General features: G+C 42.9%; 1 protein-coding gene across 4 annotated transcripts in view; it reads left to right on the top strand.

The window, feature by feature from the left end:
* The window catches only part of APBB2 (amyloid beta precursor protein binding family B member 2), a 431,323-nt gene that overhangs the window by 161,641 nt on the left and 248,913 nt on the right, over positions 1 to 20,769 (top strand). The window contains exon 4 of one of the 4 annotated variants that reach the window (XM_088450564.1): positions 14,695 to 14,764. The exons of 2 other annotated variants lie outside the window; for them this stretch is intronic. In XM_088450564.1, coding sequence (XP_088306690.1) covers positions 14,746 to 14,764 — 19 coding nt within the window. In that variant the 5' untranslated portion in view covers positions 14,695 to 14,745. Of the gene's footprint in view, positions 1 to 14,694; positions 14,765 to 18,771; positions 18,861 to 20,769 lie in introns of those variants that run through there. One more of the 4 variants, XM_088450566.1, reaches the window with a different exon arrangement.

Genomic DNA, 20,769 nt, shown 5'->3' with positions numbered 1-20,769 from the left:
GGTGTCAGGCTTGTTCCAGTTGTCTATTACACTATAAAGTTCAATAACTGTAGACTGAGATTTGGGAAAAATAATGATCTGAAGTCTGGTACAAAGATTACCAGTCAGTAGGAATGAGTTCAGCAGACCACGCATGTGCGGTAATGTGCCCGGCCCCTGAAGAAGTAGTAATGGGATCACTAATGCGACCCCTTCACTTCTTACAAACCACAGAGGCGGGCTCTTTTCTGTGCCCCGTCCCTGTGGGTGTATTTTAATGCATATTCGGGTGATTCTTAATTTCTTATTGCCGCGAATAGCAGCGATTAAGAAATTTTAATTATCGAGTCTAGGACCCGATAATTAATATATATGTCCCTATGAGAGACTGACTGCTGAAGTATTATTAACTGCTATTTATAACTCGTGTTTTGATATTGTCACTAGTAAGGCCTTATCCTATTATTGCAGATTATATTTTGAATATGCAGATAAATGGGGATCTAGATTGGAAGACGGTCTAAATCCCGACCGCTGGCTTCCAGACGTTCTAATTCCGGCGTGGTACTAATGACAGACGTCTAAATCTAGACGCTTGTCATTAACCAGACGCCGGAAGACCGGCGCCCGGCATCCTGATCGAAGTGATGCCGAGCGCGGACAGCCGCGGCGGGGGGAGGGTTAGGTTTAGGGCTCCTGGGGGGGACTTAGGGTTAGGCACACCCCGGGAGGTTAGGGTTAGCCTAGGGGAAGGGGGGGTTAGGGTGGGTTAGAGTTAGGGGGGGGAAATAGGTTATCGACACTTACATTAGGGACGATCAGGATTTTCACCCTTGCCGGGCTGCCGCTGTCGGGATTAATTTATCGGGTGTAGTAGGTATTACCTACTACACCTGATAAATTATCACATGTCCGGCGGTAATACCTACTACACCCGATAAAATAAGTTCTCTGTGTATGTATATGTTTTGAAAAAGGGGGTGGAAGGGAACCATGGCTTAATTGGAATGAATCGTGATTCTAGAGGGGAGCTGCTTCAGAAGACACGAGATGCCCCGTCTCCAGATAATAAATTGGCAATGTAGTTATGGAAGCACTGAAGCGCTACACCATACAATGTTGCTATTGAATGATGATCAATATTGTATATACTAAACACACACTGATGTATCAAAAAGTGTAAAATGTTTTACTCAATTCAAAAACACTCAAAAATTACATGAACATATATAGTAGGAAAAAATGAAAAAATAAAAAAAAGAGAAACAAAGTTGATATTTAGATAAATAAAGTCAATGCAAATCTATGCATAATGCTCAACGTATGCAAATAATGCAGTTAAGATGAATGATTGCAAATGAGGAACGTAGTGACAAATCGTTGTAGGCACTAAGGCCACTGCTCCCCTCTGGTAATAATAAGACAGTACTTAGAATCCCGATTATTGTCAGTGTGTCAGATTTGCGGCATCCCGCTATCTGGCTGGGTGAGAGAATATATAAGTTGCTGGTGGTGTATGCGAAAGTGATGCCCCGGGGTAGTCTTCCCAGGCCAGGAGTACGGCTCTTGTCTGGGTGTGCAGGGATAGAGGAAAGGCCCTAGACGTGATGTATACCCCCCTGTCCAGACAGTACACCGGCGCTTGGGCTGGGCGTCCCAGACCAGCACCAGTGTGTTTGCTGGAGGCAGGTAATCAAAACGTCTGGGGAGTGGATGTAACGGTGTGGGCTCTCGCGGAGCTTGCTGCCGTAGATCCTCTCCTGTGCGGCACTTACCTCCCCTTGCGTGTCCCAGGTGGCCGCTCCTGCCCCTTGCCGGCTAGCGGTGTCTTCCGTCTCCGTCTTCCGTCTTCTGTGTACAAGCGCTGCCTGTGGTCACGTGATCGCGAAGTCCGGATGAGTGTGGCAAATGAATGCGGCTTGTAGAGATAAGTCAAAATAGCCTGTGGGGATTCTTCCGTCTGCCTCGTGTGGGTGCTGTGGATCTCCAACGCGTTTCAGCTTCCGCCTTTGTCAAGGAGCAATATCCTGTTGTTACAGCTGATGTTATAAATACTTGTTGCTTCATTCTGATAGGTAGTTCATTGAGAGTAGGTGTGTTTTCTTAAAGAGACTATTCTGAGTCTCTGTACCTCAATCAGGATAACTATGTATTCTAAAGAAGATGCTCAGGTGTATAAGGACTTAGGCCTTCATTCAGAGGCGGCCGTACGGTCTACGACCGCACGGCCGCCTCGATGTTTGTCAAGTGCGCATGCGCACGAGGGAGCCGGCTCCTTCGTGCGCATGCGTGAGACCCGCTACGACCGACAGCGTCGGTCGTAGCGGGTCTCTTTCCAAAGGGGGCGAGCTGTCGATGTTGATCGACAGCTCGCCCCGTTTGGAAGGCGGGCCGGGGGGGTGGCAGCCCAAACGGAGGCGTTCCCATGGGAATGCCTACCGTTTGGGGGAGGCCCCACTGACATCACTAGTGATGTCAGTGGAGAGCTTCCGGCTCTGACAGAGCCAGAAGCTCTCCGGGGCTTACGACAAGTGAGACCCTACCCTAGGGTCTCGTCGTATGCCCCGATGGTCTCTGACCATCGCGACTATCACCCTAGCGGTCGTTAGAGCTGTGGGTGTAAACCCACAGCCTAACGACCGAAACAGAGGCGGGCGGTCAGGATGCAAGCGGCCTCCCAGTTACTGAGCGACCGCTTGCACCCTCTGAATGAGGCCCTTATTCCAATAATAATGGCATAAACAGAAAGATTAGGAGATTAAGTTAATTGAGTTGCTGATAGGAAAAGATAATCTTTGTTGTATTGTCCAATTCTTAATTTGTGAATGGGGGGGAGAGAAAAGAGAGCGGGGTTTTGGCAGTGTTGGATAGGGCGGAAGGGGGGGAAAAGAGATTGGGGTTTGTAAATGGGGAAAGGACATGGGATAGTGAATCCATCTAGGGCACAATAACGACATGGGACAAATACTGGATTGCTCTACTAATTGTATATGATAAGGGGATGTACACCATATTATCCAATAATGGAATTCATCCTATGGGGAGATTACTATTATTCTAAATAGGATGGTTGCCACTGTACCTAATATTGTCACTAAGTCATGTATATGTTTTGCTGAATATGTAGAGCAAATTGAAGAGCTCATCAATCTTATTTAGAAATGCAGCATGTTTTTCAAAATCCCAGGGCCTTAGCACAGACCTGTTTTGTTGACATTTTGACTTTCACCATATGTGATAAAGAATGTCTCCCTTCTGTAGCCATAATTATTGCAGTGGACTCTTTACAGTATTCAGTATAGTTATGGTTATCTAATGATGTGATAATAAACCAAATAACAATGTTGAGGGGCTATGGGATAAAGCAGAATGCATGGTAATTTGGAACTCATCTGACAACTCCAGAAGTGTTTCTAAACGTAAGCCTATTGTATAACTTGTCCATTTGGCTAGTAATGGCAGACTCCATAGACTGAGCTTCTCTCATTCTTTTAACCAGATTTTGAAGGGTTAAAGGGATGGGACTAAGGGTCTGATTCAGAGCCGCTCGTAAGCGGCCGCTCGTTCGCTCCGAGCGATGTTCGCACATCTGCGCATGCGTATGGGTCGTAATGCGCATGCGCCAACCAGTCATTGCAGTCGGAAATCGAGCGCTCGCAAAATAGCGAGTGCCTGCTATTTTGAGTGACAGGATGAGGCGTTTGTGGGTGGTAACAGGGGAAGGTGCTTGAAAACAGGGAGTGGTGATCCGAACGCAGGCGTGCCAAATGGTCAAAACGGGCGTTTTAAGGGTGTGCATAATTAACAAAGCAGCGTCATCGACCACGTCACTTGGTTGTTTCTTAGCCTGAACTGTTCGCATGATAGCGGTAGAAAAAACCAACCACAAGCACTGCGAGCAGTTCAGACGCCTTTCGATGTACTCGATTAATCTAATAAATAGCGGAGATGATGTAGGATGCGAGCGGTCAGGGGGTGTCTTTACAAAATAGCGAGCGCATGTTTCGTTGGCTCGCTCAGACATAGAGGCGTCAACAGACCGCAAAGAGCGAGCGCTCAATTTAAATAGCCGGCCCCTGTTTCTGACCGAGCGAGCGCAAATAGCGTCCGGCTCTGAATCAGGCCTTAAGATCTCACATATTTTTTTTTCCATACCATGTATACAGTATATTGATTTCGTGTTTATAAAGAAAAAAAAAAAAAGGTTTTGAAATGTACGTTTCCTGATAACTAACAAAAAAACATAAGCTAATGATAAAAATATGTGAATTGGTGTATGATATAAGGAATGGAAATAAATGTGGGAGGTAATTTAAAATAATTCTGTAAAACAATTGCATATTAGGAATGGTGGGAGAAGTATACATGGTGCAGAATATAGAACTTGCTAGTTAAATAATAGGAATACTAAAGTGAGGACATGCAGAGGGTTATGTAATAGGTTCCGAGATTAAAAAGTGGCATGATTTTATCGTGTTCGCCACTAAATTTAAAGTAGCAATTAGTTTTTTTTTATTTTTTACCATATAACTGATTTCAACTCTAAATTTAACACCGGACTTGACAAAATTACGGTGGTACTGTCATCTCAGAACCTATTACAGAACCACAATACTGTATAAAGCAGACATTATTCATTTACCTGGACTCTGCGTGGTCCACATTATTATTTACTGTTCCTTTCTTATATGTACTGCATGTGACGGCACTGAGGTGTAAGCTTGCCCTTTTTGTAGTTTGCAGTCGTTTGATTCCCCACTGGGTGTAGTCTGGGTCGATTTCCTGTAATATATAGCGTACTAGAGGGATTGCACACCGTCCTAGAGAAACGAGTAGCATGGTTTGGCCTCGGTATACACTGTTGATGTCCTATGTAATGCTGATTTTAGGGAGATTAGATGTGATTCATTTCCTGGCACCAACCGGTTCTTCAGATTCAAGACATTTTCTCATACACACTTACTCCAGCTATAATTGTATCTGTGATTGCTTTTACAGGTGAAGTATATTAATATACAGTACTGTCTTAAGCTATTATGCAGGCACTTGTGGAAGCAGACAAGTAAAATAGTATTTATTTTAGTGACTATTATATAACAGCAAATTTAATATTTTTACACAATCAGCAACATCTTGTATTTAACCTAAATTTGGGTGTTGAGAATTAACTGCAAAGTCTGTCTGAAGGGGTAAATGTGTATGGCAATTGTCATAACACTGGGAATAATTCTGGATAATGCGCAAGGGTTACAATGTGAAGGAATTGTTTCTACTAATTATTCTAAAACTTTTAATTGAGCGTTGAAAGCATGTTCTTAATTCCCACCTTCAGCATAGTCCACTACATACTTGCTGGTCACTCTTATAGATTGTACCTTTTAAGCTTGCATGCGTTTGGCATAGTTGTAGTGAATCTTGAATGCTTGTCAGAAAGTGTGTGTGTACAAGGCTACTTGTTTACCGTATATTGTTTTTTTGCTTTTTTGCTACCATTGGGGGTAATCCAATTAGGTGCGAGTTGGCTTGTGCAAGAAGTTATCATGGGGAACTCGCACTGTGCATTACAGTTGCAATCCAATTCCAAACTCACATTTTTTTTTCAGAGTAAAACCATAGGCACACGCAGGGGGGTTTCCGGTTGCCTGGAAACCCCCCTCCCCAGTCCATAACCACAATAGAAATTGTAAAATAATACAATTTTACTGCATGTTCTTCTCAGAATCACAAATGAAATAAATAGCACCCCCTGTTGATCTTTTAATATGTGTCAGCCAGTATTAAATACACCTGTGCACCAACTAGGAGATCTGGAAAACATGCAGTTAGGGGTGCAATGCTATAGACCACCAATAGGGTAAATTATTAATATAGTATAATACACTATTCAGTGCATAAGAAGACCAATATGTACATATATGCCCAGGGTAGTGCTAGGTTCTTCTGCTGCACCCCCAGACTCCCAGACTTGCTCCAATGCTCTGGAATGGATCCCCCATCTGAAATAAAAACATTTAGCTCAGGCAGGATGGCCCTACTGCCACATTTAATGGCTTACTGGGATCGCTGGTCTTCGATATGCTGGAATTATGATGCACATTACACTTTGTATGACACATATTAAAGATGGTTAAGTGCTAATTATTCATGGACTGGCCACACTCACTCTAAAATCAAGCATTTGGAAACCCCCCTCTAAAAATCCTGCGTTTGCCACTGAAAACCCTGTTTATTTTTTGTTTGAGATGGTAAGTAAAATCTTTATTTCATGGTTAAAATGTTGGGACCCACTGCAGAACCCTTTGGACACCTCCTAATGACTAATTTGGCATTTAGAAGTTTTCAATTAGCTTAATTGGCCCAATAATTACATGTCATTTTTGGGTGTTAAAAAAAGGCCTTAAATTACACCAAAATCAACTTTTACATTAGTTTAGGCAACTCAAATTTAAGTAAAGTATTTTTTAAAATGATAAATAATTACTTTTTATATACATACTGTGTGTGTATAGATGTATATATGTTTGTGTGTATATATATATATATATATATATATATATAATTTTTTTTTTTTATTTATTTTATTTTGCCCACTAACGGCCTTTCATATGGTTCTGCTAACACGTTTGTCATTTTTTGGGGGGTCCAGGATGGTCTACCTACATTTTTATGCACTTCTCTCATGTTGCATGCTATAGAAAATTTTGCACACCTTCTCTGCGAGAAGCATATAGACATTTCTATTTCAATCTTGCATTTCTCGGGAGTACGCATTCGTGCGATGTTTGCGAGTTTCAAATAAACCCGCTTTCGCAAACTCACACCTAATTGAATTGACCCCAAGGAATACAATTGCCAGGCTGCAAGAAAGCCAATTAGAACCCATGATATTGACATCAATGCATTTCAGTAATAAGGAAAACAAGATAATATAACATTCACCTTTCATACAATAGAATATAGAAATGTAACTGTTGCCTCTGAGGAAACCACTGTTGTGGGTAAACGCTTCAGTTCAGATGGTCCTGTGATTGGTGAACTCTGTATTTGTATCTCTTACATTTATTCATTTGCTTGATATTCTACTCATTTATGAGATAATTGTAGGAAGCTGTATCTTAACTGGGTACACACTGTAGTGCACATGTCTGTGAATGACGTCGTTCACACACATTGCATCTGTCCTGTAGCAGAGCCGATGTCAATATATTCTGCAGATATATCTGCACAACTTTCTGCAGGGACCCGCTGGTGATGTCCGCCCAGTTGTGATGTCAGCGCAGATACATCGGCCAAATGATTGGTAAGTGTGTGTGCACTTACCAATTGTTAGATAGGTCAGCTGAACCATCGGGCAGATGTGTACCCAGCTTAAGGGGGCAATTCAATTCAACACGATGGCCGAAGTTTTGCTGTCCTTATAGACAATAATCTGCGCGGGGCCAGACATTATGGTGATGTCTGGTGGCACATAACATTAATGCGAATCACCCCTATGTTTTACAACAATGCAACAATCGTTATTACTGTGATTCATTGTAATAAACTGTGGATACTCTGATTTTTTTATGTTTCACTGATGAAGGCTCACTGTGCGCATAACAGTGGTTGGTTATTTCAATGAGTATAACAGAGTTCTGATTTTTCTGCATGAATGATTGTTCCCAGGTTGCTATAAGAGTGGACTGGTTTGTCTCTATGCTAACAAAAGATTTTTGTTAACCACCTCTTTCTGTCTGGCTCGTATGTCATACATCCACAGAGGGAATATACATTTATTACATATTAATCAATCCATGTTCAAGGAGCCTGGAACTCCGCTAGCTTTATATACCTGTTGGGTAAAAGATTTTTCATATACAGGGCAGCTAGGTCCTGTATAAACAATACAGCAGATCAGCATTCTGTTGAATTTGCAAAAATAACTAAATTACTCTCTTAAGAGGGTTTATTTACTAAGCGTCGGGTTCTAAAACCCGGCAGTTCCGATCGTGTTTATGCCCAAAATTTAAAAGGGCGTTAAGTTTGCTAGCAAAACACGGCTAATATAAGCATTGCTCTTTTAAATGTCGGGCATAAACAAAATCGGTAGCAGTAAATAAACCCCTTGGACACTGCTTTGTTCATATTATGTTTTCATATTGTTTTTAATTATTGAAATCTTCGCTCGAACAGATTTTATAGTTTCATTTTGCTAATGTTTACCAGCTTGCATATATACAGATCCCTTATTGCTATATTTATTTAATTCATGCATATATATTCTTACATTGTTTTCAGTTTATGAATTGAGAGTGTGCAGTCTTGTTTAAATATGTTTCTTAGTTCTGTTCATTTATACTATAATTAGTCTGTTTGGCTTGTGATGGAGAACTCCATGGACGGAGCTTTGCCCATTCATTTATATATGCTCACTCAGGACCTGATTCCGAGATGGACACAGTTAGCACTGCCGCAGCGCCTTTGTGCTCAGCTGCTGTGTTACAATATACAAGAGCCGCAGGAGACGTCTTGAGTTAAGACACTCACTGCCGGCCTCATGTGATCCGCTGCTGTGTACGCAACATCGGATCTACCACGTGACCATCAGACAGCTGAATAATCCTCCGGTTACTCAGGATGTCCAGTTAAATCACGCAGTCCGGGCCAGTGAAGCTATGCCTGGGGGTCCTCGAGCGACATCACAGCTACAGATATGCATATGCGCAGTGCGGCTTCTGCGCAGAGCTAAGAACATTGGAGATGTGCATAAACTTCGGGATTACGTACATCTCTGAATTATGCCCTCGTTTAAGAGGTGCAAACACCAATGTAATGAATGGAAAACCAGAAATTTTTAAACATAGCTGGTAAATACACTATTTTTGTTCCCAGATAATTGCGGATTCCTATATTAGAAGAACAAATAATTCCCCTTGTTAAGCATTCATTTTTAGCATTTAAATTCATTTTTAAAGCTTTTTAAACAAACTTTGGTGGTGAAGGACCAAAAATAATATAAGTGAATGGTGGTGTCTCACTCTCTTCCTAAGACGCTGGGGAGCGTAGGATTCCGGCTTCTATTGCGTCTTCAAAAGTGAGGACAAAGTACAAAGTTTCGCCTGCACTTTAACTGTTAATGAGCTAAACAAAATGAATGTTTATTGTATATACATTAGCATATTAAAGGCACACTATGCCAATTGATTTCATTCCTTTTCATGCTTTGTCCAATCACATTATAAAGGCATAATTTCAATATACACCTTTTTACAGAAAGACTTTCTGAACATACTGTAGTCCATTGGAATCACCACCATTCTTAAAGAATCTCTAGATTGTTCTTATATCAAGATAAGGGCTGCTTCTGATTGGGAATGAAATCTATTGGAATCACTAACCATATATATGAATGGCATTTCAGTCATATGGCGTGAGGGCGTAACGTGTGCACCTCCAATTATTACTTTTTTTTAGAAAAGTAGGTTGCTATGACCGTAAACTCCCCCATCTCCAATTCTAGCTCTACCACTCCCCTTCATACTTCATGTCTGGGGTCAGCAACCTTTTGCTAGCTAACATACAGTTAAGATGAGTGAGCCAGTTCTGTATTTAAAATGATAGGAATTTGTAACACTTTTCAAGCCACACAAATCTAAAGTGAGGGAAGTTATGAGAGTATTCAACTCAAATCCAATTAGCCTCGTGGGGTGCGTTTTGCCGTTGCTACGGCGTTTCGAACGCCAGCAATGGCACCGCACCTCGCGGCCCTCTTTCAGGTTGAACTCGCTCAATTTTGTACACAGATCTATGGGGCTGAGCACAGTTTTGAGCTAGTTTAGGCTGCCGCCAAGTTTACCCATTATCGCTATTACTAGCAACTGCGAGTGTATCGCGTATAATTGGATTGACCCTCAAAGAGTTGGTGGCAGACGTAAAGATAAAATGCACTGACTAAGTTTTTAGTCTCAGTTGATTTAGGATTATTGCAATTGTTTACGATCTGTAACCGAATAAATATATATATTTTTTTATTATAATATATTGGGGCCTACATTTAAGTATGATACTTAGTTTGGTCCTAGCTGGTAAATCTTCAGAACCTTCTGCATGCACTTAAAACTGTTCCACATGCCATGTCTGGAACATGTGCTGGGGATTGCTGCCCCCTCCTGCTTTAGGTAGAAGTATTTTACTGTCTGAGGAGGAGACAGAGGAAGGTATTAAAGGGGATCAATGAAGTCCACCTACATAAACCAGATGTGTATGAACAAATGCTGTCTCCAACATAGTCTTTTTCCAAAAATAGAGCATAAAAACAGACAGCAATTCCTAGCAGACAGTACAGTTCAGCTCTGCTGATATTGGGCAGGTCCGGAGATGGTTGTACCTTCCATCCCAATAGCCCCCATACCAGACCATATGTTCAGGAGGAGGATTGTTGGTTTCAAATAATGCTAGAAAGTAACACTCAATTATAAAATAAATCTAGCCAATGGTTATGTATTCTTTACAGAACAGGTATAACAAGAGAAATGTAGCAAGAGATGTGTCTTTTATTAATCTTATAACTCTGCCCTTATGAAAATGTGAAGCTATGACTTTTACAATCTAGTGGCCAAGCATTGAAGTGGGTGAGCTTTTCAAGGGTATTCCATTAACATGTAAATTATTTGTATCATGTATGTGTTACTAGAAATAGAGGAATAATTAAATATGCAGACTATTTACACCAGGTATATGGAAATTAAAACAACTCTCATATCCTCTCCCTGCATCATTTTTTCCTGGGTTTGCATATAGATTACGTTTGGTCACCTAGCATGAACTTCAGAGGAAGGCCTATCTGCAAGGAATGCCTATCTGCAGTCACAGTTGGACACTCCGAGGCAGCAGTCTGCAAGGCTTTATGTTAAATCATCTGAAAAGAACAAAGACAGCTATACAGTATATGTTTGTGTGTTTTTTATTAAAAAAAAATACTAATTCTGATGTAGCTACAAATCTCTAATATCATAGAAATATGTAGCAAAATGATGAGCAAAAATGATGCAAATTAGGGACCCATCGTACCATGGGGAAGGCAGGAATTGTTTATCCAGTAACTCACCATCTCTATTCAGTAATGTTTTGTGTCAATCTAGAGATTAGTGTATGAGATACATTGAGAATACATTTTACCAAATGCCTCCTACACAAGGGAAGCTATATCATTGCCTAAGTTTAAGGTGGAAACTACCTGGGTTTTTCCAGCCAACCAGTCACAGAAGAGCTGGCGATGATATCCAGGGAGGTGTGGTCCAGGTTTTAGAAGGTATTGCAATGGTTTGTTCTGTGTTATACTTATACCCTCTTTTTTTCAGGTGCTTTTCCTTCCCTCACTTGTACCTCCTCTCCTCCCCACTGCTAACAATGGCACCAAACCTTTGGGTTCAGCTGCCCCGCTGCTTATTTGGGTACTATGACTGCTGATGCAGCAATGTTTATAAACCTTGTCCATGTTCTGCTATGTTTTGTACTGTAAGTCACTTTTTTCTTATTTTGTTCTTACTGTTTCTGTACTTTGTAAGGTGCTGCAGTTACCTTGTGGGGTCATACAATAAAGGCTAATAATATTTTGAGGTTCATTTGAGTTTGAAAGACTCTATATATTTTTTTGCTGTCCTCAAGCTTTTCGAAGATGCAACTCTACGTGTTATATTTCCTGTAAGTTTTCTTTTTTGTTTTAAATTGCTATACATGTATTGTCTGTTTATATTGTAACTTTTCTGTTATCATTTTTGTAAGTAAGCAGTGTACTTTTTTTTTTTTTTTTTTTAAATAGTGTTTCTTTATTAGTCTGTTCTTATATGCTCTGGAAACACAAGTCTTTGATGAAGCTATTGATCGCTTAAGCTACCTTTAAAATTATAGACTTATTGGGGCTGATTCTGAAGTCTGAGCAAAGCAAAAAGACCAAGTAACTTTCTATCTGGAACAAATCATGTTGCAATAAAAGGGGTGCAAATATATTTATTAGTTTTGCATGCAGGGTAAGTACTGGCTGCTTATGCATGTAGCCTCAAATGCTGGACAGCTTTATATTTACACTGCAACTTAGATTTGAGTTTGGACACACCCCTCTCAAATCTAAATCTCTCTGCACATTTTACATCGGCCCCACCTGCATTACAACATGGATTTGCCAAGGTGCAAAGTTACTTGCTCTTTTCTGCTTTACTCCCAACTCAGAATCGGCCCCATTGTGAGACTGATATGTGAGAGATTGTGCAATTGTGACTGAAGAGATTTAGATACCTGAGGCCCGGATATAACAGGTGGTGGCAGACTACTGGCTGTTATAGATACAGACCTAGAGGGGCATTTTTCACAATTGTAGAGGTAATATTAAGCACTGGCTTCCATATGTCAAGATTGGACATTTGAGTGAGTTCAGTCCTGACATACTGTATGAATAATTAGGGTTTACTTTGGATGGAACCGTTACATCAAGATATGTACAAATCAAAACTGGTCCACACAGGATGGACATGTCATTGAAAAAGGGTAGTGAAACTACTGCTAAAGTACAGTGGGCCTGATTCAGAGCCACTCGTAAGCGGCAGCTCGTTCGCTCCGAGCGATGTTTGCCCAACTGCGCATGCGTACGGATCGTTATACGCATGCGCGAACCAGTCAGTGCGGCCGAAATTCATGTGCTCGCAAAATAGAGAATGCCTGATAATTTGAGTGACAGGATGAGGCGTATGTGGGTGGTAACAAGGGAAGGTGTTTGAAAACGGGGAGTGGAGATCTGATCGCAGGCGCGCTTAAAGGTCAAAATGGGCGTTTTATGGGTGTGCATAATTTAAACAGCAGCGTCATTGACCACGTCACTGGGTTATTTTATAGCCAGAACTGCTCGCAAAATTGTGGTAGCAAAAACCAACCCCAAGAATAGCGAGCAGTTCATACCCTGGTCGATGTACTCGATTAATCTAATAAATAGCGGACATGACGTAGGATGCGAGCGGCCAGGGGGCGTAGTTTCCCAAAAAACGTCCGCAAGTTTTGTTCGCTCGTTCAGACCTTGAGGCGTGAACAGACCGCAAACAGCGAACGGTTCATTTGAATAGCCACCCCTATTTTCTGGACGAGCGAGCGCTAATTGCGTCCGGCTCTGAATCAGGCCCAGTGTTCTTCAGGAGCTGGTAGGTACACTGCAGTTTAAAATGACTGGCCACTTTCTTGCATCAGTCTATTATAAAATTACTCCATGAGAAGTCTGACTTTGTCAGCGCTGGGCTCACTTACTTCTCAAAAGAAAGATAGAAGGCTGGGGGCCCATGTTGACTACACTGTGCCCCATAGTGTTTGCATATTAACTGTTGGTGAATATATTCCCACACAATCTCGTTCGAGGTCTGGTGAAAGCAGGCTTTTCTGCTTTCAGTGAATCCACTATCTTGTTCCTGGTTCCCTTCAGCTAAGGCCTTAAGTAGGGGTGTGCGAGTGTTGCCATCGCCCAGGGCACGAGATGGGACGGGGTTCTGTCACTTCCCATGGCACTCGCAGTTTGGCTTGTAGGTTGCCTAGAATGGCACGGTGCATCCTGTACAGCTGACTGGAAGCTCTGGTTGCTCACACTACAGCTTGTACAGCTACCCTTGGATCGTCCTTTGTATGCTCTGGTCACTCCTCTACTTGCTGGCCCCGGCAGCCCCGCAACTTTGATGTGATATCATCATGTGATGTGTTCGGGGATGGGACCGCAGAGGGCATATTTTAGCCTTGCTATGGACCTGCTTTCAGCACTTTCCTAGCCTTGTGGCACTGACTATTATATTCCTGAAATAGTACAATTGGGTACAATTTTTCTAAGATGGGTTGAAGGGATGTAGTCAGCATCCCGGTGTTCAGGATCCCAATGTTCAGAATACTGGCTCTGGAATCCCGATGGTAAATATTAGGGTTAGGGTAAGACACTAGGGGGAGGATTAGGGTTAGGCTGCGAGAGGGGGAATATTAGGGTTAGGCTGCGAGAGGGGAGGGATAGGGTTAGGCTGTGGGAAGGGATGCTAAGGGTTAGGCTGCGAGAGGGGAAGGATTAGGGTTAGGCTGCGAGAGGGGGAGGATTAGGGTTAGGCTGCGAGAGGGGAGGGATGGGGTTAGGCTGTGGGAAGGGACGCTTAGGGTTAGGCTAAGTAAAGGGGTTTGTTAGGGGGAGGGTTAGAATACTTACCATCATGCGTCAGGATGCTTACAGTCAGGATTCCGGGACAGGCATTGTCACCGTTGGGATCGTGTACCCAATCCAGGTTGCATTTGGGCTATTACTAATTATTAAATAGTGAGTTACACGGGAGCCACAGGTGTAACTAATAAAGTGGCTATTTGTAAATATGCATACGATCTTAGTGACACGTGCTGGAAACACATACACTTATTCTGATTATACGCCACCTGTATCAGAGACTGAAATATCCTTGTCAGAATTTGGGCATCTCCCATTGGTCAAAACCAGGAAAAGAGCTGTTGCAGCACCAGCCGTTTCAGTCATCCCAAATTACATTTCAGATGGAGTTACCTATAATGCATGGATTATTCTCTTTATTATAGTTTTTTATTTTTTTTATTTTATCCATAGCCTGTATTTGTTTGTTGTTTGTTTATTCAATTTGTGTTCTTTCACATCTAATTATTCATTTTAGATATTAGAAGCTTCCTTGGTTTTAATTTTACAATCATGCCTCTTTTCAGGTTGCTAACTTTAACCTATATCCTGATCCATTGCTGACGCCATTGTGACCCATGTCTGAAGTCCTTCAAGGTTAGACTCCCTGTTGTGTTTGGTGTGTGGTGTCATGCGTTTGATTTATGTACTCTAATTTTATTATTTCTGTTACACTTTCTTCCGCTTATTATTTTGTTTTCAGCATTTTTTATTATTTAGACTTTTTACTTTTTTAAGCCATGTAGCTATCGCTCTATTTTTAGAATAATTTGATTCATTTCTGAGTTCGTTAGAAGAGTATTTAACATGTGAAAGTGTGGAAATGTGTCACACATTACCTACCCTAGCTATTTATTTCTTTAGTGCATTAATGATAGGATGTGTTTTGTACTTCTGAGATCAGACCCACGTGCAGGAATTTGCAATGCAGTAAGTTTACTGGGAATAACTATTTTATTTTTCTGATTGCACGTTCTCTTGATTAGCATATTGAAATAAATATACAGGTATATGTATTTTCACAGATTGGGTATCAAATGCAGAAATACCCTAAATCCTGTGAAAAGGTGCCATTGTCAAGTTTATGGCTGGCTATCACAAGCTGTAGCCTTTACCGGGGGCATTCTGCACTGCCCAGAGAAGCCTATTTACTTATGACAGCTGTACTCAGATCGTTAGAAAGGGGTGCCCACAGGAGAATATGCTTTATTAACAACACAAATATTTTTTCCGTATATATGCCTAAGTCCAGTCCCAGGGCAGAATTCAATTGTTTTTGCGGCCCAGATCTCCCGTCTAAAGTGACGGGGGATCGCAGGCCGCTATTCAATTGTGCCAGCATTTCGCGCTGATCGCACCCAAAGTGGTCGGGTTTAGCTGCGTAAATTGGCTAACCCCAACCAAAGTGCTGGGCGTGATCGCGAAAAGTGCCATTTGGGCGCCCAAACAGGTCACTTTTCGCCGATTTCAGCTCGCACCCCTCTGGGGCTGCGAGCTGAAATGGGGCGCTAGCAGGAGATCGCGCCCGACAGGAGCAAAAATTGAATAGCTCCGTCAGACGCGATGGGGGCTGGAAACAATTGAATTTCGCCCCCAGTGTGCATACATGAGGCAATAAGCAGGCTCATGTATGTGCTTCTTTGCATATGCTGTAACTGTCCAGGAAAGCGGTTGGACAACTCTTATCTCTGCTGGCCATTGTCCCTGGGATCAAAATGTGTCTTTTGATAAATAAGAAATGAAAAATAGGGTAGGACTTGTTTTCCTTTTTTTTTTTTTTTTTTTTTTTTTTTAAGGAATGGGGCTTTAAAGATTCAGGAGAGCCTAAAATAGGTATCCCCATTTGCTACCACTTGGATTAGATCTAATAGTAACTGTCTGACCAGACTCCATTCTGGCTCATATATGAACTTTGTGGATGGGATGTAGTCAGCATCCCGGCGTACAGAATGCCAGCGGTCAGAATCCAAAGCGACAAAATCCTGTCAGAAGTCAGAATCCCGGCTCCAAAATCCTAGTGGCTTCCATTCTGAAGTTGAGTATTAGGTTAGTGTTAGGCACAAGAGCAATGGTTGGCAACCTTTTTTCTGCTGAGGGCCATTTTGATATATACAATATTATTCGAGGGCCGGGTGCAGGTCGCGCCCCCCTCCGTGTGATGTCATACAGGGGTGGGGTCACAATTGCCGCTGATTACAGCAATGCCCGGAGCATCCTGAGGATGCTCCAGGAGCTGTAAGGGCAGCGGTGTGACCGTCTGAAGCATCCTAAGGACGCTGCAGGCGGCACTGCTGCATAGATTCTGGCTGCAGGGTGCCATTCTAGGCACCCTGCTAGCCAGATGAGGGTAGCAGAAAATAGCTCCAAGGGCCAGACCAAATGATTCCGTGGGCCTTATATGGCCCCCGGGCCTGAGGTTCCCCATTGCTGCACTAGAGGAAGAGTTAGGGTTAGGCTGTGGGAGGGGGATTGGGTTAGGCTGCAGGAGGGGAGGGTTAGGGTCGAAGGTGGGTTAAGGGAAGGATTAGATTAACTGCATGCCTTGGGTTTTCCACCGGCGGGATTACGCTGTCGTGATAGTGACCGTCATTATCACCGCCGGGATCGCATCCCCAACCCATGTGGATACAGCAGGTCATGTTTGACCTATGTGAATACAGCTTATGACCTGGGTGGTTTCCCTGGCTGATCATGGATACATCGTTTCATATGTACAATGTGTGGCTACATCAGCTCATGTGTAACTTGTGTGGATACAAGGGATTACATGTAACCTGTATGGATAGGCCGGATCACCGGCTAAGTGCCCCTGGAAAATGTTCTACAATGTTGGCATATATGCTTTTCAAATGATTGCCTGAGGCAAAAGCTTGAAAATAAAAACCACTCAAAGAAAGAAGTTGATGCAACGATCGGTAAAGTTAGATTTGTCACTGAATAATAATAATAATAATAATAATAATGCTTTATTATCTGTAGCCCTTTTGATACAAACATGCCATACAATTTGTAAAAATAAATGTTTGTACATATTAATGAGAGTAGTGCATCTATTGTAATATGTTTAGCTCTGGCGTTTCCACAGATAATTGCAGGAATAGTTATGTCCTAGAAAGCAGACAAGATTTATTAGTCAGCATCTTTGAGTACCTGTAACTCCAATTCCAAATTCACAAATGATAAAGGCTATAGTACATTAGAGAATATATCGATACACCTTATCACATAACCCTTTTGTCAGGACATGGTTAGATTGCAGTAAATGGAGAATGTATATTCCTGAAAATGCAGCAGTAAAACACCAAAATCACATTTTTATATTTCCAACAACCAGAAACACAGCTTTGTAAAGTGTCTTTCTATTAACTGTGATACCGGAGAAGTGAATGGGAATCAATATTGCAATATCAACTTTCCCAATGATACTGAGTAAACCCAGCTATTGGGGGGAGGGGTATTTACGTGACCGAAATACAGTAAATATTTCTATCCTCCAGATACATGCCATTAAGTCAGAGGTAAATGACTGCAGTCCTGCCTGACTAGGTGGCCCTTTGATGTCTTCACACACAGCACAGATATTGTTAGATGAAGAGACTGGCTTTCCTAAAACCAAAAGGTCTAATCTACTTAAACACATAAAGGGTAAATGGAACTGTTAACGACTAACCATTAGCTATTCACATAATAACATAAGTGTAACATTTATTTCCTAGTAGAATATTTCTAAGGCTTTACCTCACTGTCACATCATTTACTACTAGTATTACAGACCCGCCATTCGCCTGCTTCCTATCTGCGGTGCCCAGCGTTGTAGATTTCTTTTTCCCTAGAACCTCTCTGTCTCTCTCTGCCTGTCTTATGCTATCTAGCTCTACTCATCCACCTACTTCCCCTGCCCCTCTCTCACTTGCCCCAGGCTCTCTTACCTCTCTCTCACTCCCAAAAAACCTGTCTCTTGCCCCCTTTGTTTCTCTTAACTTCCCTTTATTTATAATAAGGTGCAAGCAGTGTGATCATCGATACAACTGAAATATTGTTGTAAACATTAGATTAAAATATTGATATAATCTATATATCTATGTTGGGAGCCCCTACGGTCCATCCCTTTATTAGCCCTGAGGCACTGCCAGCATAGAGAGACTTCAGAGACTCCGCTCAATGCAGGGAGACTTGTGTCTGACCTGCCAGCCTGCTCAATGTGACTTCCAGATCAACTGAAGGTTGGATTATATTGAGCTGTAAGGGGTGGTGGGATTGTTATCCGCTGTCAGGGCCTCAGGGGAGGTCAGAATTGGGATCAACAGACCCTCGAGCCAAGGGTCTAGCCATAGTAGGTGCGAACAGTACGGTTGCTACGGGGCCCAGGCAGCCTTATACCTTCACCGTGTTACACTGCCATCTACTGAGCCCTGGCTTTTCTATTCTCACCATAGTGTTGCTGCAGGGCATCTGGGACCAGAGCTGATCTAAGCTACATCCATCTCTAGCTGCTGCCTGCATGCATTGTGATGTCACAAGGCAGGTCACAGTCCTATATAAGGGATGCCCAGCTGTTGGCAGCCATTTTGTGGTGACATTTGTCCTACATTACTACTCTGAGTAGTTGCTGCTTTATTTAAGCAACTTTGGATAACGACTAAGGTCCTGAACAACAACATCTTCAGAAAGAAAATCTGAATAACATCTTCAGGTAAGGACTATATAACAAGTTTTGGCCTGTTACCCTTTCAAACACCTCCGTACGTTACACCTGTAGTATTTAATTTAGAAACAATGTATAACGCAAAGTATTCATCTGATATGACACTGCATGACTTACGATGGGTACACACATACCTCTGAGGATCCAACTCCAGACTAGATTGTTGACACAATCCTACTGGAGACCTGGATACAGTTTCAACACCAAATAGATGCCTACACACCTGCCCAATATTGTAGCAGTTCTCAGACAGTAGGTGCAGAGAATGGTGCTGTTACGGGGCCCAAGCCGCATCTAAGTGAGGCTGCACATATCTGCTGCCACTGGCCCAGCTGTCTCCATCTCCATCTTGTATTAACTAAAACCCCTTTTACACTGGCCAAATAACCCGGATTATTGTTGTCAACGCGGGTCATGGCTCAGCGACAAAGGGGCCAGGGTTGGATTCCCGGGTGGAGTGACCTGTGTAACTCTGCAGTGTGAATAAGTGAACCAGGTCATTCAACCCTGGTCTCGTTAACACACTGGAGAGTTGGCTCAGTAGTGCTTGGAGATGATGTCCTCTCCACGCGCCGACAGAGGAGAAGCCCGCAATAACCCAGCCAGCCTGTTGTGTAACCATGTTTAGTGACTCGGGCTGGACCCAGGTTTTAGGCGTAAAAGGGGTATGACTGATTAATTAGTGAATCATAGCCTTCTTACATACCACGTTATATCATAAACTTTTAGGATTAGGAAAATGTAAAACATTTTTTTAGGAAAATATATTTTTTCATTTATGATACTTATATCATTTAATCCTGCATGTCCGCTAAGTAGGCAGATAGTGCAAATATTAGATCATTTGCAATCAAAATGGGTAAACTACAAAATTATTTGCGCACGGGTGGGGGAAACACCCTGTGGAGATTTTGCTATGGGGCCTCAATAGGTCTTGCTTCACCACTGCCTGTAAGGTGAGGTGGCAGGGGATTGTGTCCCATCAGGCAGCCAGTGGGAGCAGTGAGGAGAGATGGCTGGTGGCTATGTCCTGTCAGGCAGCCATATGGAGCTGTGAGGGGAGTTGGCAGGTCATTGTGTCCTGTCAGGTGAGAGCTGTGAGGGGAGATGGTAGGTTGTTGTGTCTATGTTCTGTCAGGCAGCCAATGAGATCTGTGAGGGGTGGTGACATGGGGCAATGTCCTGTCAGACAACCTGTGAGAGCTGTGAGGGGAGATGGCAGCGGCCTGTGTCCTGGACAGCAGCCAGTGACAGCTGTGAAGAAGAGGCAGAGGCTGTATCATGTCAGGTATGTAGTCAGGAAGACGGCGGTTGAAATGCCGACTGCCGGCTTCCCAACGATGAAATCCCAGCATGGGATTAATGATAGGCGTCTAAATAACGAAGCCTATCATTAGCCACACGCTGAAATCCCGACGCCCGGCATACCGATCATAGGTAAGCCGGGCGTCGGGAGCGGATAACCACGGGGGTGGGGGGTGGGTTAGATTTAGAGTCTCCAGGGGGGGGACTTAGGGTTAGGCACCCCCCCGGAGGGTTAGGGGTAGGCACCATCCCCGGGAGGGTTAGGTTTAGGGTGCGGGGAGGGGGGGTTAGGTTTAGGCACCCCTGGGGGGTGGTTAGGCACTAGGGGGTGGGGGGGAGTAGGGTTAGGCACCCCTAAGGGAGGGCTAGGGGGGGAGAGGATTAGGGAAATTCCTGTATTCTAGAGTGGACACAAGTCATGATGTACAGATCTTGGCATAACCCCAACATTTAATGTTTTTGGAATTGGAAGTGCTGGAGCGCAGCACGAGAAAGGGGGCATGGCCACACATTACTGGAGCACAACCAGCGCTTCTGACTCTCTGGACTGCCCCATATAATTCCTCTCCCCTGAAAAAAACAACTGGCATGA

The sequence above is a fragment of the Taudactylus pleione genome, unplaced genomic scaffold, assembly GCF_031769625.1.
Source record: "Taudactylus pleione unplaced genomic scaffold, aTauple2 ptg000519l, whole genome shotgun sequence".
In the NCBI taxonomy this organism is placed as follows: Eukaryota; Metazoa; Chordata; class Amphibia; order Anura; family Myobatrachidae; genus Taudactylus; species Taudactylus pleione.
The sequence above is the reverse complement of the archived record's forward strand: the minus strand, read 5'-3'. Positions and strand labels throughout refer to the sequence as shown.